Source organism: Dysidea avara, chromosome 7 (genome assembly GCF_963678975.1).
Source record: "Dysidea avara chromosome 7, odDysAvar1.4, whole genome shotgun sequence".
NCBI classification, from domain to species: Eukaryota; Metazoa; Porifera; class Demospongiae; order Dictyoceratida; family Dysideidae; genus Dysidea; species Dysidea avara.
This window is the reverse complement of record NC_089278.1, coordinates 24,429,486-24,453,066: the sequence shown is the minus strand read 5'-3', so window position 1 is coordinate 24,453,066 and position 23,581 is coordinate 24,429,486. Positions and strand designations below refer to the sequence as shown.

Sequence of the window (23,581 nt, the reverse complement as noted above, 5' to 3'; positions counted from 1 at the left end):
GGACGAATTTCCTGACTTTGACATTGGTTAAGTTAAGTACGTATAGGTAGTAAATAAGTATATAGTTAGGTAATAAGTAGTAGTATGTTGTAGTTTTCAGTATGTACGTGTGTTATGATCGTTTATTCTCTTCTTTGTGCATTCTAATGTTTTATGCCTCAAAAAAAAAAAATAAATAAATAAATGATTAATAAAAAAATACCGACTGAACATCCCGGCAATGATCGAATATGACGTCACGTTATCATTATATTGGGCTTCCTTCGTTTATATAAAAGTCAGTTAACATTTTACACTTGCGATGAGATTATCATGATGACGAATCGACCACAGCTGATTGTGTCAACGCTACTAGCGGTGCATTTGATGTCAATTTCAACGCAAGGATTGAGTAAGTCAGTTTGTCAGGCTGAGTTGTGCACCTGACAGAGAGGTCCTGCTTACTTTGACCTCTCTGTCAGGTGCACAACTCAGCCTTCCTTTATGTCCGCTGCTGCATCTAAGGCTGGGGTAGCTGCTGCTGCTGCCGGTGAGGAGGCTAAGGATGACCATTATTTGGAAACTGTTAATAACCATGGTGGTGAATTTTTTCCCCTGGTTTGCGAGTCGTTTGGTGTTTGGACACCCTTTGCTTTATCAACCTTATCCACGATTGCCGACCGTACCACTGTTAAAGTGGTATTCCCAGACAGTTTGCAAGGAAACAATTGCTTCAGCGCTTGTCAGTTACTCTCTGGCGATATAATGCCAAAATGATCCTGAGGCATTATGGCTTATGCCCAGAAGATGGCATAGACTTGTTGAACTAAGTTATTAATTAAGGTTGTTTTGTAGTTAAGGTAGCTAGTTTTGTAGTTAAAGTACTTAGTTTGGTAGTTAAGCTAGTTAGAATTTTGTATTTACTATATTTAATTTTACTTAATTGTGATTTGATAGTAAGTCAGTTTTTACAAACTGATGCATTCATTCGTGACAGTTGTTGGACACTATATGAATGCGGAATGTAGAATGTCTTCATTGCATTCATTGTAACGTGTGTGACAGTATAAGTGATTTGTGAGTGGTTGTGTTGTAGCTATCAGCCGATGCTACCCGACCTGCTTCCTTCATATGCATGCTGTCGGCTCACTCATAGTGGGGTAGGGAATATAGTATACAATATATGGTTCACAGAGCTGGCAATCAGCGCACCAGCTGATTATACTGAGCTACTAGCCTTCGGTTTGACGTGGTAAAGTACCTAACATATTGTGTGCAACCTGCATTTCTGCATGCTGCAGGCTGTCATATATGCCCCACCCACCCATGCAGGGGTTGAATATGAAGAAAACATACCACCAGCTGGATCACTGCACCGGCTATACAGTTGGGATGAGTTAATTGTTAACCTGAGGTAACTAGGTGCATGGGAGACAACATTAAAAGACAAATTGCTAAGTGCACTTTTATCCATGCCATGTTGAAACATCATCAACGCATTTCATGGCATGGCTGCAGACTGACATTTTAGAAAATGTATTTAGAAATGTAAATTATTAGCATCTTATTTATAAAACATGCAGGAGTGCATAATCAAGGTTCTTGTGGCATAAAGCATCATACAAAAAATTTAATACCACCATACCGCACCATGAAGGTTTCCAAATAGGCCATATGTGCCGGATGTAAGATAGCATATTTGTGGCATATGATGCTGATTAACAGTTATTATAAGAAAGTGTAGAATGGCTTTGTGTTGACACACCGGAGATTGCCTATTAGCATTTGTTTCAGCACCAAAACCACCCCATATTTAGAATGTAGAAAAATTGTAGAAAAATTCACCCCATATTTAGAATGTAGAAAAATTCCATGAAGTTACTATCTTAAAAACTGTAGTGTGGTTACCAGTGACTGTTTACTATCAATCAAACGAAAAATTGGCAAGGCCAAAATATAAAAAATAATATAGCACTTGTTTTCTGGTACAAAACAGACATTAGCACTGACTATAGGATGGATGGATGGGTTCAGCATGGATGAATGTGACATTAAAGGGGCAGTACGCCAAGCCATACAAGTGCCGAAACCATACAAGTGGACAAGCATTTGATACTGTTTTGTGTAATTACTGATAGGGTCTGCAATCCAAAAAATCAACTTTTACAAATCGATCCCCCTACCATTGTGGGTTGTTCATTGTAGTATCCCATTGCTAGATCCACCATGAAACCGGAGGCATGATTGTTGTCTTCACAGAAATATCGATTTTAGTATTTCGTGAGATGCAAAAATTATTTTTTAAATTTCGTGCTCCACACAAAGAACAGGATAGAACTTGCTACTTAGCTAGGTATTGTCTAGAGTTAATGTAGTTAAAAAGTACGCACAGTAATAAGCAAATGATTCACTGGGTTCCCAGCACAGGGTTGCTTTCTCTCAAAAAGCAGAAAACGAAACACAAATTTTCGAACTCAAACTGCCCTACCAGCCAAGACAAGAAAAACCAACTCTTCCTCATAGTGATGTGATAAGGTTGGATGCATAGTCTGTCTATGGTGTTAGTCTAGAAAAGATCTGAGACTTCTCACCATCTGGGTGAAGAACGTCAAAATTTTCGTGCGTCATTTCAAGGGATTCTCTCAATGGTACCAAAGTGCTTTCCAGTACTTCTGATGACACACTGGTCACTTAATTTTGTTTAGAATGATGATAAATGATGGATCAAAATGTTTGGTAGTAGTAGTAGTTGGTGTTTCTGTGATTTCGTATGGTGTAGTATACCAGCAGCTCACCAGGAGCTCCACCCAGCTCGAATCAAAAATGAAAGATTTTGTGCTTTTTTTGGCTTGTTTTTGGATGTTTTGCAGCATAATGGTGATGTAGGGTGATCTAGTGAAAACTTGAAGCTGCTGTGGAGCGTGAGGGGTGAAGTCAAATTTGGACGAATTTGCTGCCTCCCTCGATGCATTGCTTAGAGCGAGACGTGGAAGCCGTGGATAAAATAATAATTGACAACCGCTGCTACCAAATGTTCAGGGACATCTTTTGCCATAGTTTTAGTTTATAATTGATGATTATTGTGGCTGCAGAAGTGCTGGAAATGGCTAGAAAGCGCGACACAATTCTTTGAAACTGCAGAAAAATTTGACGCTCGTCACCCAGATGGTGAGAAGTCTCAGATCTTTTCCAAACTAACAGTATAGACAGACTATGCACCCAACCGTATCGAAACACTATGAGGAAGAGTTGGCTTCTCTTACCCTGGGTGGTAGGGCAGTTTGAATTCGAAACTTTGTATCTCTTTGTCTGTTTTTTCAAAGAAAACAACCTTGTGCCGGGCACCCAGAAGATCATTTACTTATTTCTGTGTGTACTTTTCAACTACAACAACTCTGGATACGATTTGGCTAAGTAACAAGTTTCATCCGGTCCTTTGTGTGGAGCATGAAATTTTAAAAATAAATTTTGCATCTTGCGAGATACTGAAAACGATATTTCTGTGAAGACAACAATCGTGCCTCCGGTTTCATGGTGGATCAAGCAGTGGGATACTACAATGAACATCCCACAATGGTAGAGAAATTGATTTGTAGAAGTTGATTTTTCGGATTGCGGACCCTATTACTGAGCAATTGTGGAAATTAACACTTCCATACAGCCTGCTACAATTATGATTTGGACATTTTGCTGTGAAACTACATGTCTAAACAGGTTATTTACGCCAAGTAGAAGATTGTACTGGCGAAACGGCGTGAATGCTTGAAGGTAATGCAACGACACGAAGCGCTTGGAAATGTAGCCACAAGAACAGCAGCGCCAGCCCATTGTAGACCTTTAATTAACTCAACAGGCTTGTTTACTACAAGTTCTTGTCAGTGCAACAATCATGATAACATTACAAGCCTATACCAGCTGCTAGAGCCTGGCTGAAGCGGCTGTTTGTAATCCGCCTCGGGCATGGGGCGAGGCGGCTTTATGGGCAGTTCTATTCACTACCAAACAACGATGTGAACTGCAGGGGATATACCTTACGAGTAAAACAGTACAAATTTATACCACTACCATCGCTTTGTTTACAATTATCCCACTACAAGTTCGCCATTTCGTGGCGTGATGTAATAAAACGCAACAAATTATCACGTCATGAACATATTTTACGGGATGTGAAATTAGCACTTGTATGGCTTGGAGTACTGTCCCTTTAAGCACTGCATGCATGGCTTCATTAGACTATAGCATCAGATAACACTAGAGATGCAACAATATATATCAATATAATGCGTATCATATCATTTTAAAACAATATCGCTGTATCGATACAATGTCAAACTGTATCGATACATCGCGTATTGTGATATATCTACATATCATGGCTTGTTAACATGGTTGACAATCAAATTATTGTATATTGTGGTTAAACTGAATAGTATGTAATGCTTCTCAAAGAAAAAATAGCTCACTTATTTCCCTTAAACAACGACATAGACCATTGTTTAGACTCCACTTTGTATCGTGCAATATATCGCTGTATCGTGATACACCAGAGGTAATATATTGATACGTCTACACACTGTATCGTTGCAACTCTAACACCTACTCAGATTACATTTCCAAAGCCATATCACTTTATAGTTACTCATTTAACTTCCATACATTATAGGGTACTGGCATAAATATAATACATCTTGTTTATTTATTTATTAGTTACTGTGAAACACTCAATACAGAGCATAATACACAGATATACGTTGAACAAGAAAAAAATAATTATAATCTACAAAAATAATAAAATGTTTACTGTAAGATGTACACTATATCTTCACTTTTATAGAATTATCATTGCTACTAGCTATAGCCAACATAGAGAAAAAGTCACCTATAATATGCAGTACATGTGTGCAGTGTATACATGCACTAAATCATTTACCACTACTAATGGTACACCACTAGTGATAGCTATACCTTCTGAGAAAAATGTGTTAAAGTGTTGTGTACACAACTACTTCATGAATCACCACAATGGATGTGGGAAGGTAAAACCAAAATGTATACACAGCATATTTGGGTTATTGCTTGTGGCCACATCAAGGTATTATATCACTGTATATTGTTTTGCAATAGTACTATATAATCATGTTAATGGGATAAATCCATACTCATTTGATGGAGCACCTGATAAAATATTAATGAAAAAATCTTGAAAACAACTAAAGATGCATCATCATACTGACCATGTGTATGTTGCTATGTACAATTTGTTGAGATGCAGAGAATACATTTTGTATAGTACTTATGCAAACAAATCTTCATTTTTTGTCAGTGTAGGTGTTTGTGCATATGTACTACATGTGTGGAAGTCTGTTAGTTTGCCCAAATAAGTAGCTGTATATGGTTTACATGCTTTATAACTTGTGTTGTCTGCTTTGACATTTGTTTATATAACGAACTAGTTATATTGAGATAATGTAATTATAAAGTGATTTTGAATTAATGACTTCATATAAGTGTCATTGTGTAATCTAATTATTATACCAAGTAGCTATACTGTATTTGTGAGATATTATGCAATGCTTCCTTGAGTCATGCTGGAGTCAAGGTTTTGTTAGGTACATAGGTTCAGTGCTCCCGATAAGAATTCTAAAGTGCTAGGACAAAATGTCCTGGCAAATCCAAACTTGTCTGGACATATTTATACTTTGTATGGACACAAGTGACCTATAACACTGCCTGTAGTAGGCATTCTCTGATGTAAGGCACTCTGGCTGTAGGCAATCCCTTTTTGTTGTGCTGGGGATAGACATTCTTTTATGTGCTGAGCCACTATTACAAGTGATTTGTGAGATTTCTGAACAGCAGAGGGGTTGGCATTGCTACATTACTGGTTACTCTCTTGGATGGCTTGAATGTTTAATCTCCTAGCAACCAAGAGACAGATGTTAGTATATAGTAAAGTAAACAGCAAACCAAATATGCACACGCTGGGCTTTTTGGGCTCCTTTGATAGGACATTATGTCCTGCCAAATTCAATTATGGTCAGACATTGGCTAATTTTCCAGAAATTGCACTGTAGGTTACCATTTTCATATGCTCCTTTGTTCAATGTAAATACTTCATACAGGCTCTACTTTCTGTAGTTGTTGTAGTCAAGTGTGGGGTGACTTTGTATGAGCTGTGAGGTGGTCGTTTTGGCATAGAATTGCTACACATCACTAAACCTTTATATGCAACCATCCCTAGAATATATACTGACGCTTTATGAATATCAGTGATATATGTGTTGCTTAATATATTGAATGTATACATCATAATCCAAATGGCTTCATTACACAGTATAGCATCAGATAACACACCTACTCAGGTTACATTTCCAAAGCCATATTAACACGCATATATACTCATAACTTCCTTGTGTAATAACCACAGTAATGAAGTTAGGAGTAGCTGGCAGAGCTTCTCATCATATTCAGTTAAATACAAATGTCTGCGATGTGTGTTTCATAGAATCATTATTAGTGTAAAGTCCTATAGTAGATGTACTGAAAAAACCACATTATAGTGAACAGTAATTACATAAGGTTGTTATGTAGTACATCTTTTACACTAATCTTTTACAACATCTTGTGGTAGCTAGCTGATTTTAAACAAGAGAAAAATATGCTGAATGTAATAGTAGGTTCATGAGAAGACATAGTTTAATTGCGTGCCTAGGAAATTATTTGTGACCACATCAACTAGGTTATTGTATCAAGTAGTGTTATATATTTGCGCTCTGGGTAAACTACCATAATGAGAATAAACTATATTCTAATGATTTTCATGGCTTGGTATGAGCCAATTACAGTAATGTTTGATCAATGAATTTACTACTCCATATTCATAATTTATCACCTATTATTTCAGTAGCAAAGAATGTAAGCAACCAAGCATGTGATATCATACCAACTCTGTGTTATGTTGTGTTGTCCAACAGGTTGTAATGTCTGCATTTGTGTTGTGTATGTATATATGTGTGTGTATACATGTTAGTGCATATGTGTACACATAATGATACATAGATGTACTGTATGTATACGTGAACACATTTGTGTTCACCTGTGCATATATGTGTGTCTTTGTGTAGAGCTATTTGTAGCTGTATCATGCATGCGCACATGACATCTTACAGTTCACTTTTAAATTAGAATTCCACTGACTATGTCATGTTGGCAATGCAGAACTAATTATAATGAGATAATTTGAAGTAATTGTGTAGATGTAACCATGACTCCATTTGAAGTGTTATTGTGGTCTGTTTATAATAAGTCTATTACATCTTATTCCATGTTAGGGTATGATGAAAGAACTTTCAATGTACAGCCACATCCAGTTCAGTTTTTACAAGAGCCAAATGATTATGTAGTTTTGGTTGGAGTGGACATCAAATTTGTCTGCAGCACTACAATAACTACACTTAACAGTAATTCCATTAATTGGCTTCATGATAATACAATAATTGAACCAGGACCACATTATAATATCACCAGTGATGGTCATGGAACTAGTATATTAATAGTGAGAAATGTTACCACTGATGATCAAGGAGAATATCACTGTTGTGTTAATGAATGGAAGAACAAAGTCCGAACTAAATATGGTCATGTAGTTGGTAAGTTTTTATTTATCTATTTCATAATGGCTTGCTAAGTGCTTTATAATTCCACATCAATTGCTATCTAATAATTTAATAATATTGTTATGTGGCTTCTTTCATGACAACTGCTATTGCTTTGCAATTGGACTGTCAAATGAGGCATTTAAGTACTGCACACATTCTTTTCACACTACAATAACAATTGTTGTAGTTGCAATTGCAATTGCTCATAAAAACTCATCGCAAACAGCTGTGGTTTCTAATTAAAATAACGTAATCTATTATTCTCTCACTGCCAGATGTGTCAAATATACATTATCAGTACCCGAGGGTTGAGTTGTTTAAACTAACTATTTGATCCCCACACCTCATGTTGATCTGATGAATTAATAGGTCCATAATGAATGGACAGACAGGAACACAGAAGACTCACACACACATACACACACACACACACACACACACACACACACACACACACACACACACACACACACACACACACACACACAGAGTAAACAACCACATTAGCATAGCTTATATTAACTGCATCACTTTAAATTATTTCATAATTATAATAACTATCAACCCTTTTACCACTAAGTTTTGCTTAAGAGACCAAAGCACTCTATATAAATCACCATATCTCAGAATCTAAAGCATAATTACCCCTAATATATACACATGATAATGTCTAAGGAATTTGATTATGTCACTACTATGGCAACCAAAAGAATGTTGTAAACCATAAATCAGGCCATTAGATTTGTGAGCATGTGTGAACAGTGTTCTCATGTTCCTTACAAAACACTGTTAATCTGCACATAATCAAGGTAACACACATTAAGGCTTATTTTCAGGTGCTTCCATGCAACTATGCATGCACAAACACAAAAGTTTCATCTTTCCTTCCCTTAGCTATGTGATTATTGTTTTATAACTCTTTTTAGATGCTTAAACACACCATGGATGAACAGATAATTACACAACATTACACGTGAAGGGTCCAGTTACCCATTTTCTATGTTTTTCGGGAGTTTCAGGATAGGCATGCTGGTTGGATTAGCACATGAAAATAGTATATGTATAGCATATCTAAATCTCTAGTACTGTAAGGTTTATACCACAAGGACACTATATGGGCACTCTTAGCAATTAAAAGGTTTGAGCTAGATTATTGAAGACGTGTCATAGTCAATCACAAATTAGAGAGGCAATGATGTAAGTTTAGTCATGCATCATAAGTATGAAGTATTGCCTAGCAGGCATACTGATGACTTAGGTTCCTCCGTGTAGTTTTAGTAGGCTCATTAGCATAAACATAATGAAAAAATATTTTCATTTTCATGCTATTGATCATCTACTTTGTCACTGCTATGGTCGACATCTGGATGCAAACAAAAAGCATTAATTCCATTCATGAATTGATGTTTAAAATCTATGAACTGTTTATTATTAGAGTGCTTGTTTGATTGTTTGTAAGTGGGACCTAGTAACTATTTTGGTGTATAACAAACTAGTCAAGATGGGTAATTATGCGTACATAGATGTTTAATTCATTTTTGTTAAATTTACTGGAATATTTGGGTACTGCTGTACAACACAACAAGAGGTAGAAGGAGATAAGCATGTATACCTAATTGCATTCTTATTGCTATTTAGTCACGTGTTCAATCTTGTTTTTGTTTTTCAACACCTTAATTGTTGCTGTGCCTGTGTCAATGTATACATATGTAGCAGCAAAGCTCATATTTGAAACTCAATCAAGCAGTTCATGGTACAGTACTAATTAGATGATGCTTCTACTTCCTATCACTTATATGGCTGCATTGTTGCGTGTATATTACTTGAAATGTTTGAGGTAGTATAGTTGTTTCCTTCTTGGAAGTACAAATTTCGTATCATGGTTACACTAATGTGCTATTTGCAATGCAGTGCCAATTTAACATCACATAATGATCAGATCACAGGCTAAAATGAGTTCACTGTGACCATAATGTTAAGAAAGTTTCAAAAACCTACACAGATTTTACAAGATATGAATCTATGTTTCAAGAAGTGTTTCTGTATTTGTATTATTTTTAATAATACTTAGTGCTATCCTTTTGCTACTTGTATGTGAAGTGATACTCTACTTCTATATAGTACTGGATAATGAAGATGGACTGAATAACAATATTACTGCAACCTACAAATCTACTGTGGTTTTACCTTGTTTATTTGATAACCCAGTTTGGTTTAAGAACCAAACTGAATTATCTCTGCAGGTATATATGTTGTAATTGATACTAATTTATGTGTATCAATCTCTTGCAATTTGATATCATACCACCATTTCTTTTAGGAAGTTAAACAAACAATGTTTGTTGATAGTGATAGTAGTTTAGTAGTTGTTGGTGTGACTGGAGAAGACAATGGTGAATATCACTGTCAAGTGAATGAGTCTGGTGTGGTTGTTAATGATTCATCCTACATGTTGATAGTATTTGAACCTACTGCATTTACTAAGAGTGAGTAATAGATTTGTCCTTTACACACATAATACATATGCCCAGGTTCCAATGTTGGTGGTCCCTCTTCAAGTTAAGATTAACTGCGTTACTGCTTAGTGGCTTTACCTCAGAGTGCGTGTCTGTTAATATGTTCTTGAGCTCATCAGCTATCTTTTTATAACATGTAATGCCTGAGTCAACAGTATTAATAATGCCATCAGTGACACAGATATATTATGCTTAGCTGCTTGCTACATGTGTTTTACCATATTGTTATTCGCAGGAAAATTTTTCTATGTATGTTATACGGTATAGGTGACATGAAATTGACCCTACCTGATTCATGTCTCAGATCACTTTTTTCTTACCAAATTTTTCTTCCAGTTTTATTGCATTTATATCTCATACACCTCATTGTTTTTTATACAGACCCAGTGATATACAACACATCACCCTCACAGTATATTCTTATTAAACCTGATGGTGATAACAATTGTGATCAGTCACCTCACAATCAGACAGTCACACTACAATGTCAAGTTACTGGTCATCCTAGTCCAGTAATCAGTTGGTACCATAATGGAGAACTGGTAAACTTTACTGACTATTTTGACAACACCACTATTATTATTGTTGAGAACAATACGTGGACACTTCAAGGTGGAGATCCATGTAATATAATAGGATACTGGCAGTGTTTTGCTACTAACAATGTGGGAACTGTTCATAGTACGACCAGAGTTCTTCCTTATGGTAAGTAGATTACATGCATACAGCTTCAGACCACTGTTTTAAGGTTTTTAGCTATTGTTCAATGATTGAATCTGTTATGAGCTAACTCTTTTTTTTCCCAATACTGTTGTAATAGTATAAATAGGTATATGAAATATGTAATATTCTAATTGAACAGTCATGTTAATTCATGCATTCATGAGGCTCAGGTAACTGAACATTCGCTGTACGCATGTGCTTACAATAATAATGATGATGCATGCAGAATTGTAGCAGCTTTGTAGTGATAACTTCTGTTTTAACCATAATCATAGATGTGATTATTAGGCACCTTTTGGTGGAATTTTTCACTAAGTGCATGCACACACTAATAAATTACTGCGAGAAGTTTCTGTTGAGAGAGTATTATTCATGCCAACCACATTTTTCAAGTGATTTGGATACCAGCATTGAGTCAAATAGCTTGCTTTAGTTCAGGAAACAGCATTCCTGAAAAGTCTGGTGCAGCTATCATTATTACAGGTAGTAGCATGTTGAGGCATTGGGTGTACTGTGACACTCCTAATGGTCCTTTCATGCCATTCTACAAACCACAATCTTGCAGTAGCAAGTTTAACTATATATGCTTCACAAACAGGTGTCTAGTGCAAGTATGCCACATGCGCTTAATGCGTCTATTAACTGTAATGTTTGTTATATATATATATATATATATATATATATATATGTCCACACAAAAACAGCCAAACTGTGAAAAAATGGTGCGGCCTTAAAAAGCCTGGGTGAAAAGAGTTGTGAAATTAAAGGTGGCAGCCAAGAAATGGCTGCAATGATGTTAATGCTAAAAAAATTTTAATAATGGCTGTGTGGATTGTTAAAATTTATTAGTATTAACATCATTGCATCCATTTCTTGGCCGCCACCTTTGATTTCACAACTCTTTTCACCTAGGCTATTTAAGGCCGCACGATTTTTTCACAGCTTGGCTGTTTTTGTGTGGATTTCACTTCTTTTTGTACTTTATGAGGCCCCAAAACCAGCCTATGGCTGACTTTGAGGTTTGTTTTTACTCACATTTCTTCTTTTCTATGTAAATACAATGATGATTATTGAAGACAGACTTATAAATGTATTTCATTGCATAATTTAATTCAATATTTGATAATAGTATTGTAATACTCTAATAGAGTGCACATTTTTTAAGGACTTCTAATAGAACATACATAGAATGTTCTAGAACAATCTAGTACTTCTATTGGTAGAACTACGAAATTACAAACGTTTGATTATAAGCAGATTTCAACTAGAAATTTCATTTATAAAGCAGAAATAAAGCAAGCTGATCAGCCAAGGTAGCAGTGGTTCAGTGGTTAAGGATGCAGGTGTTAGGTATGGAGATCCCTGGTTTGAACTCCGGTAAGTTTTTTTTTTTCAACATTTTTTACACACCTTTTTTACCCCACGGTGACTGCTTTATTAGAGTATCTCAATCCCGCGATTTTACACTTGCTTGGTTTTTACTTTATAACTCTGTCGCTGTAACTCTATTGCTATTCATACTATCAAAAGGCACTGCTATGATGATCAGCCTATCTTCACACCAACTTTCAAGTTATTTCTATACTCAGTTTACCCTGTAGCTAGGTACCAGCCTATTATACAGGCATAATTTTGAACATAATAGGTACCTGAAAACATCAAGCATAATGCTAGCATAATAGACAGAATAATTGTCATACTGTAAGCAAAAATGCATGTCACAGAAAAAGGTTGACTTTCACTAATAGAATGGTTGATGCCACTAATACGGCAGTGTGGAGTAGTTATTTGACACGACTGTGATTATAGTTTACAATGCAGACAATTTCTTAATGCACAACAAGTATTTTTTACATTTAACCAGTTGTTCATAAGCCAAAGTTTATCATTATCTGTTAGAAAGTTACAAAACATGGGAACTGTGGCAAAAAATTTGAGCATAATTATGAGTATAATAGACAAAATTTTTGAGTGCTGCAACATAGCATAATAGGAAAAATTAAAAGCATAATAGGCTGGTGCCTACCTGTAGCCATGACAGAAGTTTGATCTTTTTTTACGTGAATAAATGCTCATAACTCCTTGAATATTCCTCAGATTCACAACACGCTTGGTACGTGAATCCACCATTACACGCTCTTCATTTGTGCCAAATATCGAGGCAATCAAGATACACATTTGCATTTTATAGCAATTTTTGCAAAGTGTGTGAAAAGAAATCGAAGCCCCCATATGGCATAAGAAGGAGAAAAAAATGAAGAAATTAAAACGAAATTTTGAATGGCCATATCTTGCAAATGGCTGTTGCAAATTTAATCAAATTTGCTGTGTGGCGTACCCTATCTGGAGGACAGCTATAATGCAGAAATGGTGTGCTTTGGAGAAGGGGCCATGGAGCTATACACGCATGAACAGGCTGTTTTCTTCTTCCTGTTAATATACTCACGGTGTGGTCACCGGTTTTCTTGGCCGCACAACACACTACCTTGTGTCTTGATATAGTATAAGATATTTTGTAGCTGTATATGATGGAATATGCCTATAGGAAGAATGGAGTGTTAGTGTTTGTTTAGTAGTTCCTTGCACGGTTAAAAACATATCATATACAATTTCAACCATCCCAGATTGCCATTGTCAATTTCCACTTGTGCTCGCATGCGTGTGTGTATGCTTGCATGCTTAGGTACATGCACATAATTTGTTTTTCAAAATAAAGGAATGCCTTACAGCTGTATACCTTAATTTCTTGATCTGTTACAGGTTGGAGAAATCCCCCTGGAAAACCATCATCAACAATTATCACTATATCACCACTTGATCAGTCAATAGTGACCTATAACATCAGTTGGTCACCATCTGAATATTATGGAGGACTGAACAACAGTTACATTTATTATCATTTAACAATTTCTCATCATACTACTACTATTAACACAACTGATACTCATGCTATGGTTACCCTTAATAATGTGATGTTTAATAAAAGATATACTATCAGTGTTAGTATCCACTACAATTATTCCACTGATATAGTATATATACCTAGTAACATGTTGGTGACTAGTCATCATGATAACCTCTTGTGTGATACTATAGGAGGTACGTATATACAGACACAAATCCATGCATGCATATAAGCTATGTAGATGTATGTATAATTGCATGTCAGAAATGACTCAATGTAAAATGTAATTTATAACGTTTGTCTCCCTATAGCGTTTGTAGATCCAAAGATATCTGGAAGTTGTTATCCTAATGGAACAGCTTACTTCACTTTGGAAAAATTGTCACACTCTTTTGTGACCAATAATATGAATGCATGGAGGTTACATGGTAGCTGTGTAGATCACCAGAATGTAGTTGAACGTTCTAAGGTAAACTATGTGATCACTTGTACATAAAACAAGGATTCACTTGTGTTCAAAAATGCTTTTTAATCTTCCATTATACCCAACAGTATGTGTGGTTCCATTTTAAAGATAAATATATACAATAATTATATGATACAGTGGAATCTCAGTTATCCAAGCCCCACTTATCTGGATTCTCGGTTAACCGAACTACGAAAATGAAAGCTCTATTATAGTAGTGACTGTTCTATTAGGGTAATTGATAATACTAAGATTTTAAAAAACAGTCTTTATGCTATTTTAAGGTTATTTATAGACAGTTTCAGAGATACGGACTTTTCAGAGTTATGGACCACCCCTGGTCCCAAGGGATTTGGATAACTGAGGTTCCACTGCATGTAACTTTTTACATATTTGTAGCAAAAACCTCCTTTTTTGTCCTAGTACTATGCTAACATTATGCTTAAAGCTATTTGTTTCTGTTCTCCCAAAAATAATGATGGCATATGTAAAACGCTCAAACCTATAAGCTGTGATATGTACATAGTCTATTTCAACCACATTGTTGCTAAATACATGTTAATGGAATTAAATATAATTGTTTGGTTTGAGTATCTTGATCTTCTGCTGCAAGTATTTTCTACTATTATCCTCCCCATTTCACCACCTATGAATTACAACCAGCTTGTATGTAAGTAGTTAGTGCTCACATGGGTAGCTATATTTCAGTATTTGCAATTTTGCATATAAAAATGATAACAGAATGTAGAGCTAGATTTCCGTTATGCTTAGATCACATATTTATACTTTTTATAGCATACAATGTATTAACAAATACATGCATTACTTTACAGTATGCTAACCACTTTAGCAACAATAAGTTTCAAGTATCCAATCTACGAAATGGAACAGTGTGCAGTTATCAAATTACGGCAGAGTTTCTGCCACATGAGTGTCAATGTGGAGCATTATGCCATGATTCTATCACCTGTACTATAAGTACGTGTGTCATGTGTGGCATGTATGTATTCATGTAAGCGTGTGCACATGTGTGTTTCCATGCCAATACAGCTAAAGGGTGCATGCAGCCTTCAAAAAGCCAAGGTTAAAATGAAATCAAAAGTGACAATCAAGAAATGGCTACAATGATGTTAATGCTAATCAATTTCAATGACACTGGGTTATTATCATTACTGTTGATTATCATTGCAGCCATTTCTTGGCCATCACCTTTGATTTCAAAACTTTAAAGTTGCACCTTTTTTTAAATAGCTATGAATTTATAACCTTATTTTTTGGCCATCACCTTCAATTTACCAACTGTTTAATCCAAGCTTTCACCCTTTTTTCATACATGTATGTATATAGTTTGGCTGTTTTCCACCAAGTTACCAGCCACAAAGCTAATTAGCATAAATCAACTTTATGGCTTGGTTTGATCCATATTTTTTCTTCTCTACAAACACAATTGTGATTATTGAAGAAGAAAAAAAGGTTGCAGCTGTAGCTATATCAGGACACACAATAGTGTGTCATGCAGCCAAGCAAGGCCAATGCGTTCGGATGAGTGACAGGCAAATGTGCATTTTACAGGAACCAAGAGAACGTGATTTGTTCCTCAGTAACAGCTACTACAGAAATAGCTTGTTTTTTCTGGGTTTTTTTTCTGTGAAACATTCCTTGGAAATCTTCCATACAAATTTGAGCTAAATCAGTCCAGCCTTTGAGACATGTGCCTTCAAAGTTGGTCTTATGTTCTTTGTATTTTTCTTTGTCTTCCTCTGCATTAGTTTTTCTTTTCGCACCACTTACAAAAATTGCCATAACCTGCACAAGTCTTATTGGAATCTTCTCAAATATGAAGTGTATAATTAACATATTACAGTGCATTTACCTCCAATTTTGTGTACAGATTGGTAAAAGTGGTATACAATTTTCAAATTACAAGTGTATTTTTGTCCCGCCTGCAAAGTAAACTACTGATAAAAAAAGATTGGTATGCAGGTAGGTTGTCGCACGCTCTTTGTAATTTGGAAGTATTTAGAGTAGGAGATATAAAGTGAAAACCAAACATGTGAAACAAGCGTGACTGAGGTACTTCAATAAAATATTCACCAATAAGTAAACAAAAAATAGTTCAGGTGCCTCCACACCTATTCACCTAAACCCTTTATCACTCTGCCACTGCTGTCAGTCACTTACCTCATTTGATTTTTGCATTATAAATGAATTTCTAGTTTACTACACCAGCCTATAATTTCACATAAAAACTCTAGTCATTCTAGAAGTGCTCAGAAAAAAATGTGCGCTCTATTAGGGTATGGTAGTAACAATTATGCTTACCAGTATACTGACCTAATGTGCTATCAAATTACAGTTATTCAGTGTGACAACCTAACAACACCATCCAATGGAGAGATGACATCATGTAGTTCTGGGAGTATGGGAGTGGGTTATGAGGGAGACACTTGTAGTTTCACATGTAACACTGGTTATGAGCTAACTGGTAGTGACACTAGGACCTGTCAGAGTAATGGGAGCTGGAGTGGCAGTAACAATGTGTGTCAAAGAGGTATGTGATTGCACTATAAACTGATTTGGTATCACAAACTGTGCCTGACAGTTCCCTGTATATCACTTACTGATCCTAATAATGGAATGGTCTACTGTTCACTGGGAGATGACGGAATTTCTTCCTTTGAAGACACTTGTAATTTCACATGTAACACTGGTTATGAGCTAACTGGTAGCGACACTAGGACCTGTCAGAGTGATGGGAGCTGGAGCGGTACTGAGTCCATGTGTAAAAAAGGTATATAACAATTTTATACAACACCAGAATTTATAGTAATTTTGTAGTTTCATGTCCACCGAGTGTTTTACCAAATGGAGTGGTCAACTGTTCATTAGGAGATGACGGGGTTCATTACTATAAAGACACTTGTAGTTTCACATGTAACACTGGTTATGAGCTAATGGGTAGTGACACTAGGACCTGTCAGAGTGATAGGAGCTGGAGCGGTATTGATAATATGTGTAGAAGAGGTATGTAGTTTTTTAAGAAACAAATTGTAGTGCCATTAGTTCAAATCTTACAGTCACCTGCCACCCATTTACAGACATGAATGATGGAGCAGTCAACTGCTCACTGGGTGAAGATGGGGTTCATTCCTATGAAGACAATTGCAGTACCTCATGTAACACTGGTTATGAGCTAACTGGTAGTAACATTAGGATCTGCCAGAGTGATGGTACCTGGAGTGGCATTAAACCAATGTGTAGAAGAGGTAAAGTTGTTTGTGCAATATCACACTTTGTTATAGTAACTTTTAGTTACCTGCCCACCAAGTGCTCTACCCAATGGAGTGGTTAATTGTTCTCAGGGAGATGATGGGGTTCATTCCTTTGGAAATACTTGTAGTTTCACATGTAACACTGGTTATGAGCTAACTGGTAGTGACACTAGGTCCTGTCAGAGTGATGGGAGCTGGAATGGTACACATACTGAGTGCAAAAAAGGTACTGTGTGTTTATGCAGTGTCTGACTGTCTGTGTTATTAAGTTACTACAGATTATTGTCATTATCATAATCCATGTGCATAACTTCATATACTCTTTACCATGATTGTGTTATACATATAATTATGTGTGATTTACAACATCTACATGGGTGAGGCTTAAACTTCTCAACTAAGGGTTTCACCAAATAGGACACAAAAATCCATTTATTATTGGTTTCAGGTTCAAGTGATCATTTCAAGTCTGAAAGCATTACAGACCTATAGCTGCATTTTAAAACACATATTTGGGATATTCCAGCTAAACTACAGCCCTTAGCCTCTCATAAGTAGTTAGGGATATCCTTTAGATATTCTTGTAACTGATGATGTGGATCTAGTAAATTATACTAAAACATATTATAAAGTATGCACACTACAATTGTTGTTTCAGGTTCAGCTGTGGCAGGTATAATTGCAGTCACTGTGACACTTACTCTGTTGTTATTTGGATCTGGAATTGTGTTCTGTATTGTCCTGTGTGTCTATAGACACAAAAAGTATGCAATTACCACTATATGACATAATATTATTTTGTTTGTTCTAGTACTGGAAAAAATGCAGATGTTAGATTCTTGAAAATGAGTCAAATTATTAAAAAGGTAAGAAATAGTTTATGTGATATTAAGTGGCTTTGTATTGCTCAAAATATGAAGACACACTATAACAGCCAAGGAAGCAGGTGTGTCACACCATGGGGGTATACTGACAAGAAAAAAAGAAAACCCGATCTTACAAATGCATAACTCTATGGTAGTAGATATGACAGTTTCTGCTACAAAAGCACTACAATACTATATGATAATGACTCCACCTTGTTCAGTGGTGCAACTACTGTTGAAGGCAGCTGCCTCAATATTGAGAAGACAACATGTTCCAAAAGATTAAAATACTCTAATAGAACAGTTAGCATCCTTAACTCTAATAGTGCAGTCAGGTGTGCCTTAACCTACCATATGACCCTTGTAACACTACGTACAGCCAGTATCCAAAGTTTAGTTTTTTTGCTATTAAATAAGTACTATTGTATTGTCTAGTAGTATTAAATGATGCAATATACACAGATGAATCCCCCAGTAACTGAAAACTGCAACTCAACAATTGACATTGCTGAAGCTAGTGTGTGTGAAGTACCAACAATAAAAGTAACAAAATGGATTGAGAATAACAATTTTCAGCATTCTGGGGACTTGTTGTTGAAGTCTGAAAGTTTTAATTCACTGGCCACATCTCAAATGATAGCCTACATCTGTGAGAATGATAAGAAGAAAAGTAAAGGTTCTTGTACTCCACTACCTGACTATATTGAAGAAACAAGTTGCCAGCAATACTGTAGAAGAACAGATGATGATTTGAGTAGCATTCAGAGTTTGCCACTTTCATGTAGTGGTAAATGCAATGCTAAACCAACTAAGACCAGTCAACTGTATCCATATTATGATGAAAATACTTTTACAAATAGCAGTCACCAGAAAAGTAGTTGTGATGGCTCTTTACCAGAGTATATGAGGGAAGCTGGTGATCAGAGTGATAGTGGTGATGACTCTAATACTAACATGTCAGGCTCTTCTCTTAGTTTAGATTCAATATCTCTCCCTGGTAGTAATTATCAGAGTAAAAGGCCACAAGACCTGCAAATAAATAGAGAAAATTTCATGCCTTATCTGAGTGCTTATGTGAGTGATTCAAATTGTTTAAATAACAGTAATTCTGCTCCACAAAAATGTTTGAGTTACATTTCAAAAGATGATTTGGATGATTGTGGTGATGATTCAGGCTTAAATACTGCTACCACTACAATGGAGCCAAGTGAATCACATTTTGGGTACTTTGAGTTGCCCTCAAACAAAGTTAAATCTGAAGTAAACACAACTTCTATATCTTGTCAAAGCAGCACAAGTGACTTGTTTGAGCTTGATGATGAAGTAGATGATGCTGACCACGAAGTTGCTACATTTGGCGGGCTAACTATACATTTGAAATCTGTATCTGATGACGATGCACAATCATCACCAGCTAGCCATGCTGGCAGTAGTACAATTTCATTATCAGAACATTATTTTGATAGTGATATTCATAATGTAAAAAAAGTCTCAACTGTGAACAATGCAGGACTAAGTTCCGGATATGTAGAATTGCCATTAAATTTTGAAAATGATAATTGTTCTTGTAATTTAAACACTCAAAACAATACTTCATATATTAGTCATTATTTATTCTGACATGTATATAGACTGACATTCATGTTTTTAAAACATTTTGTGTAACATAGTGTATTAAGTCATATTGAAGCAAAATTATTGTTAACACGGCTCTTCCCCTAGCTTTAGGTCAGAAATTTCTTTGCACATGCACATGGTGTCAGTCCATGCAGTACCAAACTGAAAATTGAAGTTTTGGGCTTGTATTGCATGTGTGTGTGTGCATGTGTGCTTGCATGTGTGGGGGGAGAGGGTCAGTGTTTTTTAACACCATGTTGGTCAGCACCTGACCCATGGCTTTAGCTGATGACAATCACAAAAGGGTGGGTTATTGTGTGCCAAGCTCAGATTGCTACCTGATGGTATAAAGAACCCTTGTCATAGCATTACCATGGATAGGGAGTGGATTTATTAACATACAATGTGCATATGCTGCAAAATTGCAAATACACGCATTTTTCCAAGAATGAGTTATTATTAATATGTGACCAGGCCTGTGATAACATGGCATGTAGGCACATGATTTTTGCCTAATTTTTCACAACTATATTACTCATAACTTTTTATGCCATTATGCTATGGCAATGCAATTTTCCTTTCGTAGTAAGTATTTAACTGGCTTTATGATGCAAGTTACAGAATGTAAATATTCTGTTCCAGTACTGAGATATAGTGTGATAGGATGTAGTTTGTGCCCACGTGCCCTGTTTTCACAGGCCTGGTCACTTATTGTTAATGATCATGTGGTTGAGATAAATATCTGTCATTGTTGAACTATCCCTCTAGGGACCTGCAGGGAGGAAACAAGTTAGCCTGTAGCACAGGGAGTCAGAAACCTGAACCTGAAAACTATGCTGAATGCAAAAAAAAAATCCCAGACCAAGCGGTGACTTGATCCACAGACAGCTTGCAGTCTAGTCTAGGCAAGTGCCTAAGGACACAGTAAGGAGCCACACAGCCTGCATGGAATCATTTCCTCCAGTACTTAACAATCATGGCTTCTCATTTTTCATTGCAATTAAATCCACCACAATCCTGATTATTCTCAGATTGCACTGATGTTTCAGTTGGTCACTGGAATGTAGAGAACTAGTCCTGAAAATTTCATAGTGATTGCTTTATGCATGTAGGAGATGTAAAATATATAAAACAATACTTGGGGCTATATCTTTATGGGCTCATATAATAAGTGAAATTTTATAACCAGTAAAAATGTAGGAAACTGAAGACAATTTGCTACTGCAAAAAAATCATTTTAATTTACTCTAGTAGAGCAGTCATGCATTTTTAAACTTATCTGTGCCTAATTTCTCACCTAACTTGTAAACATTTAATATAGTGTTGTTGAAACTAAACTGTTATACGTACATTAAAGTAAAATGAAAAATCTATGAGCAAAAATTTTGTGACACTTATTTTTAGAGATGACGTCTCCTCTGTATCTCAAATGGTTTGTGGGCTCTGTGTGGATTTGTGATTGTTACGATCATGCATGGGTCATGCAGGGAAAGTTGAATGAGGCTTAATATTAGGAAATTTAAGCAAACGTGATAATGATGTAGTATAATCTCTAGTCTTAAAAATCTTTTGAGGCTCCATTTACGTACCAGTTTTGTTAGATGGCTCTGCACTGAACATTTTTTTACAAGAAAGTACTATGGAGTTGTGGTTGATAGTAACTTGATACCTTCATTGGACTTCTCACATATCAAAACTGCAAATGTGTAGATAAGAATACTCATAAATTAGTTATCTGCATGTAGCTAGCCATTAATTCTTGTGCTGTCTTTCGTGCCGCATGTGACCTATTTATTTATTTACTTATTGTACTGGACAGCCAGTAATTACTAATGTGTCCAGGGGGGTAGCCCCAAGAAAATATCAAATACACACATAGGGTCTATATACGTTATGATTAGCTAACCTACTTACATACGTGCACTTATATTAACTGTTTGAGGGCCATCCTTGAGTCATGATCTGCTGTCCAGAATAGAGAGGATGCTCAATCGTTCTGTTAGGGTGGTTTATAATTCAATCATGTAGGAGGAACCTTGAATCACTTACTGTCCAATATCTAACTCCATTGTCTGCTAATGCTTTTGCCACTTTCCGGCATATAGTGATGTAGAAAATACTATTTTACTGAGTCCACCAATTTAGTTTGGCAGGCAGTCAAACTATGATACCATGCATAATGTATGCTGTTCCGTAGCTATCAGTTCAAATTTTCATTCACTCAAAAATATTTTTTTATATAAATGGACACCTATTGATGGAATAATTTAGATCAACACCTTATTGTTTTTTGATGGACATCTTCTGAACTGAACCAGCCAAATGTACTTTTATGGTTTTGAGAAGTAAGCACTGCACCTGCTAGAAAATGATTGACTTGGTTTTTAGTTTAGTTTTGTAGTTTATGCTTTTTTGTGTTTATTGTCTTTTGTTAGCTATTATCATGTTTTTATTTCATTGTGATTTAGCTATTATATGTATGCATACTCCTTTGCCTGACTATAGAGCAAGGTGCACCAATCTAGGATTTTGAAAGAGCTCTCTGCAAGGAATATAGATCATGAAAATTGTTCGACCTGCCTATAGCTACTTGCTGATATATTTTGATACACCCTAGGGGAAGGCACAAATAGTTGTCTATTCAATCACATCAACAATCAAACAGATGTAATCTATTTGGACTGTCGCAAGGTCTTCGATAGCGTACCACACAATGAACTGGTACTCAAGCTTAGATCAATGGGAATCTCAGGTAACTTATGGCTTTGGTTCAAGTCATACTTACTAAACCACCAGCAACGTGTGAAAATCCGGCAACAACACACATTCCCTCTTACTACCAGTTCTATCTGGCATCCCTCAGGGGAGTATATTAGGTCCTTTATTATTTCTCATCTACATCAATGACATTCCAGACTGTGCTGTTTCTTCTATAATACTATTATTTGCCGATGATACCAAATGTTTTAAAAGTGTAGGAAATATGATTGATTCAGACCAATTGCAAAAGGATATTGATTCACTATACAAATGGAGTTTTGACTGGAACCTTTCATTCAATTTATACAAGTGCGTACACATGAGCTTTAAGCCTAAGTTGCAAACAACCTATAATATTAATCTATCTGCTATTACTAGAGCTGACACCCATCATGACCTTGGTATTTTAGTTTCCTCCAACTGGCCTCTCCTGGGAGCCACGTTACCAATACATCATTGCCAAAGCTTATAAGTTACTAGGCCTTTTGAGACATACCTTCTCAACTCACAATACCATCAGTAGTTAGAAAAAACTATATATATCCCTTGTTCGCTCCCAGTTACTGTATTGTTCAGTCTTGTGGAAAGAATCCATATCTCATCAAACACATGCACCTTTTCGAACAAATTCAATGCCGAGCAACCAAGTATATAACTACAAGACTCATCTTCTTAAATTACAGTTACTACCATTATTGTATACATTTGACTTAAGTGACATTATGTTCTTCATCAAGACTGAGTTATAAATCACTTCATCCAGGCTTCAACATCACACATCACATTTGCTACTGGAAACGCTCGACTTGACACTCATCG

At 36.0% G+C, this 23,581-nt stretch overlaps 1 protein-coding gene across 2 annotated transcripts; it reads left to right on the top strand.

Annotated features, from left to right (window-relative positions):
• Positions 1-270: 270 nt before the first annotated feature.
• On the top strand, positions 271-20,090 carry LOC136259969 (uncharacterized). Of its 2 annotated transcripts, none has more exons than XM_066053549.1 (16): positions 271-391; positions 7,311-7,628; positions 9,759-9,880; positions 9,958-10,123; positions 10,535-10,858; positions 13,637-13,975; positions 14,093-14,250; positions 15,081-15,225; positions 16,604-16,798; positions 16,850-17,038; positions 17,086-17,271; positions 17,325-17,513; positions 17,560-17,745; positions 18,178-18,283; positions 18,331-18,385; positions 18,848-20,090. In XM_066053549.1, exons 1-16 carry the CDS (start codon positions 313-315, stop codon positions 20,003-20,005), a joined length of 3,915 nt encoding a protein of 1,304 aa, XP_065909621.1. In that variant the 5' UTR covers positions 271-312; the 3' UTR covers positions 20,006-20,090. The 2 variants fall into 2 exon arrangements, with proteins under 2 accessions (XP_065909621.1, XP_065909622.1); XM_066053550.1 differs by having other exon boundaries at positions 334-391; positions 5,104-7,628.
• The last annotated feature ends 3,491 nt before the right edge of the window (positions 20,091-23,581 follow it).

What these genes read in the sequence shown, in the direction of transcription:
- LOC136259969 (XM_066053549.1), top strand. Translation starts at nt 313, where the DNA reads ATGATGACGAATCGACCACAGCTGATTGTGTCAACGCTACTAGCGGTG. An exon ending in AATTTCAACGCAAGGATTGA is followed by an intron (nt 392 to 7,310) that starts GTAAGTCAGTTT and finishes ATTCCATGTTAG; the next exon opens with GGTATGATGAAAGAACTTTC. An exon ending in TAACAATGTGTGTCAAAGAG is followed by an intron (nt 16,799 to 16,849) that starts GTATGTGATTGC and finishes TGTGCCTGACAG; the next exon opens with TTCCCTGTATATCACTTACT.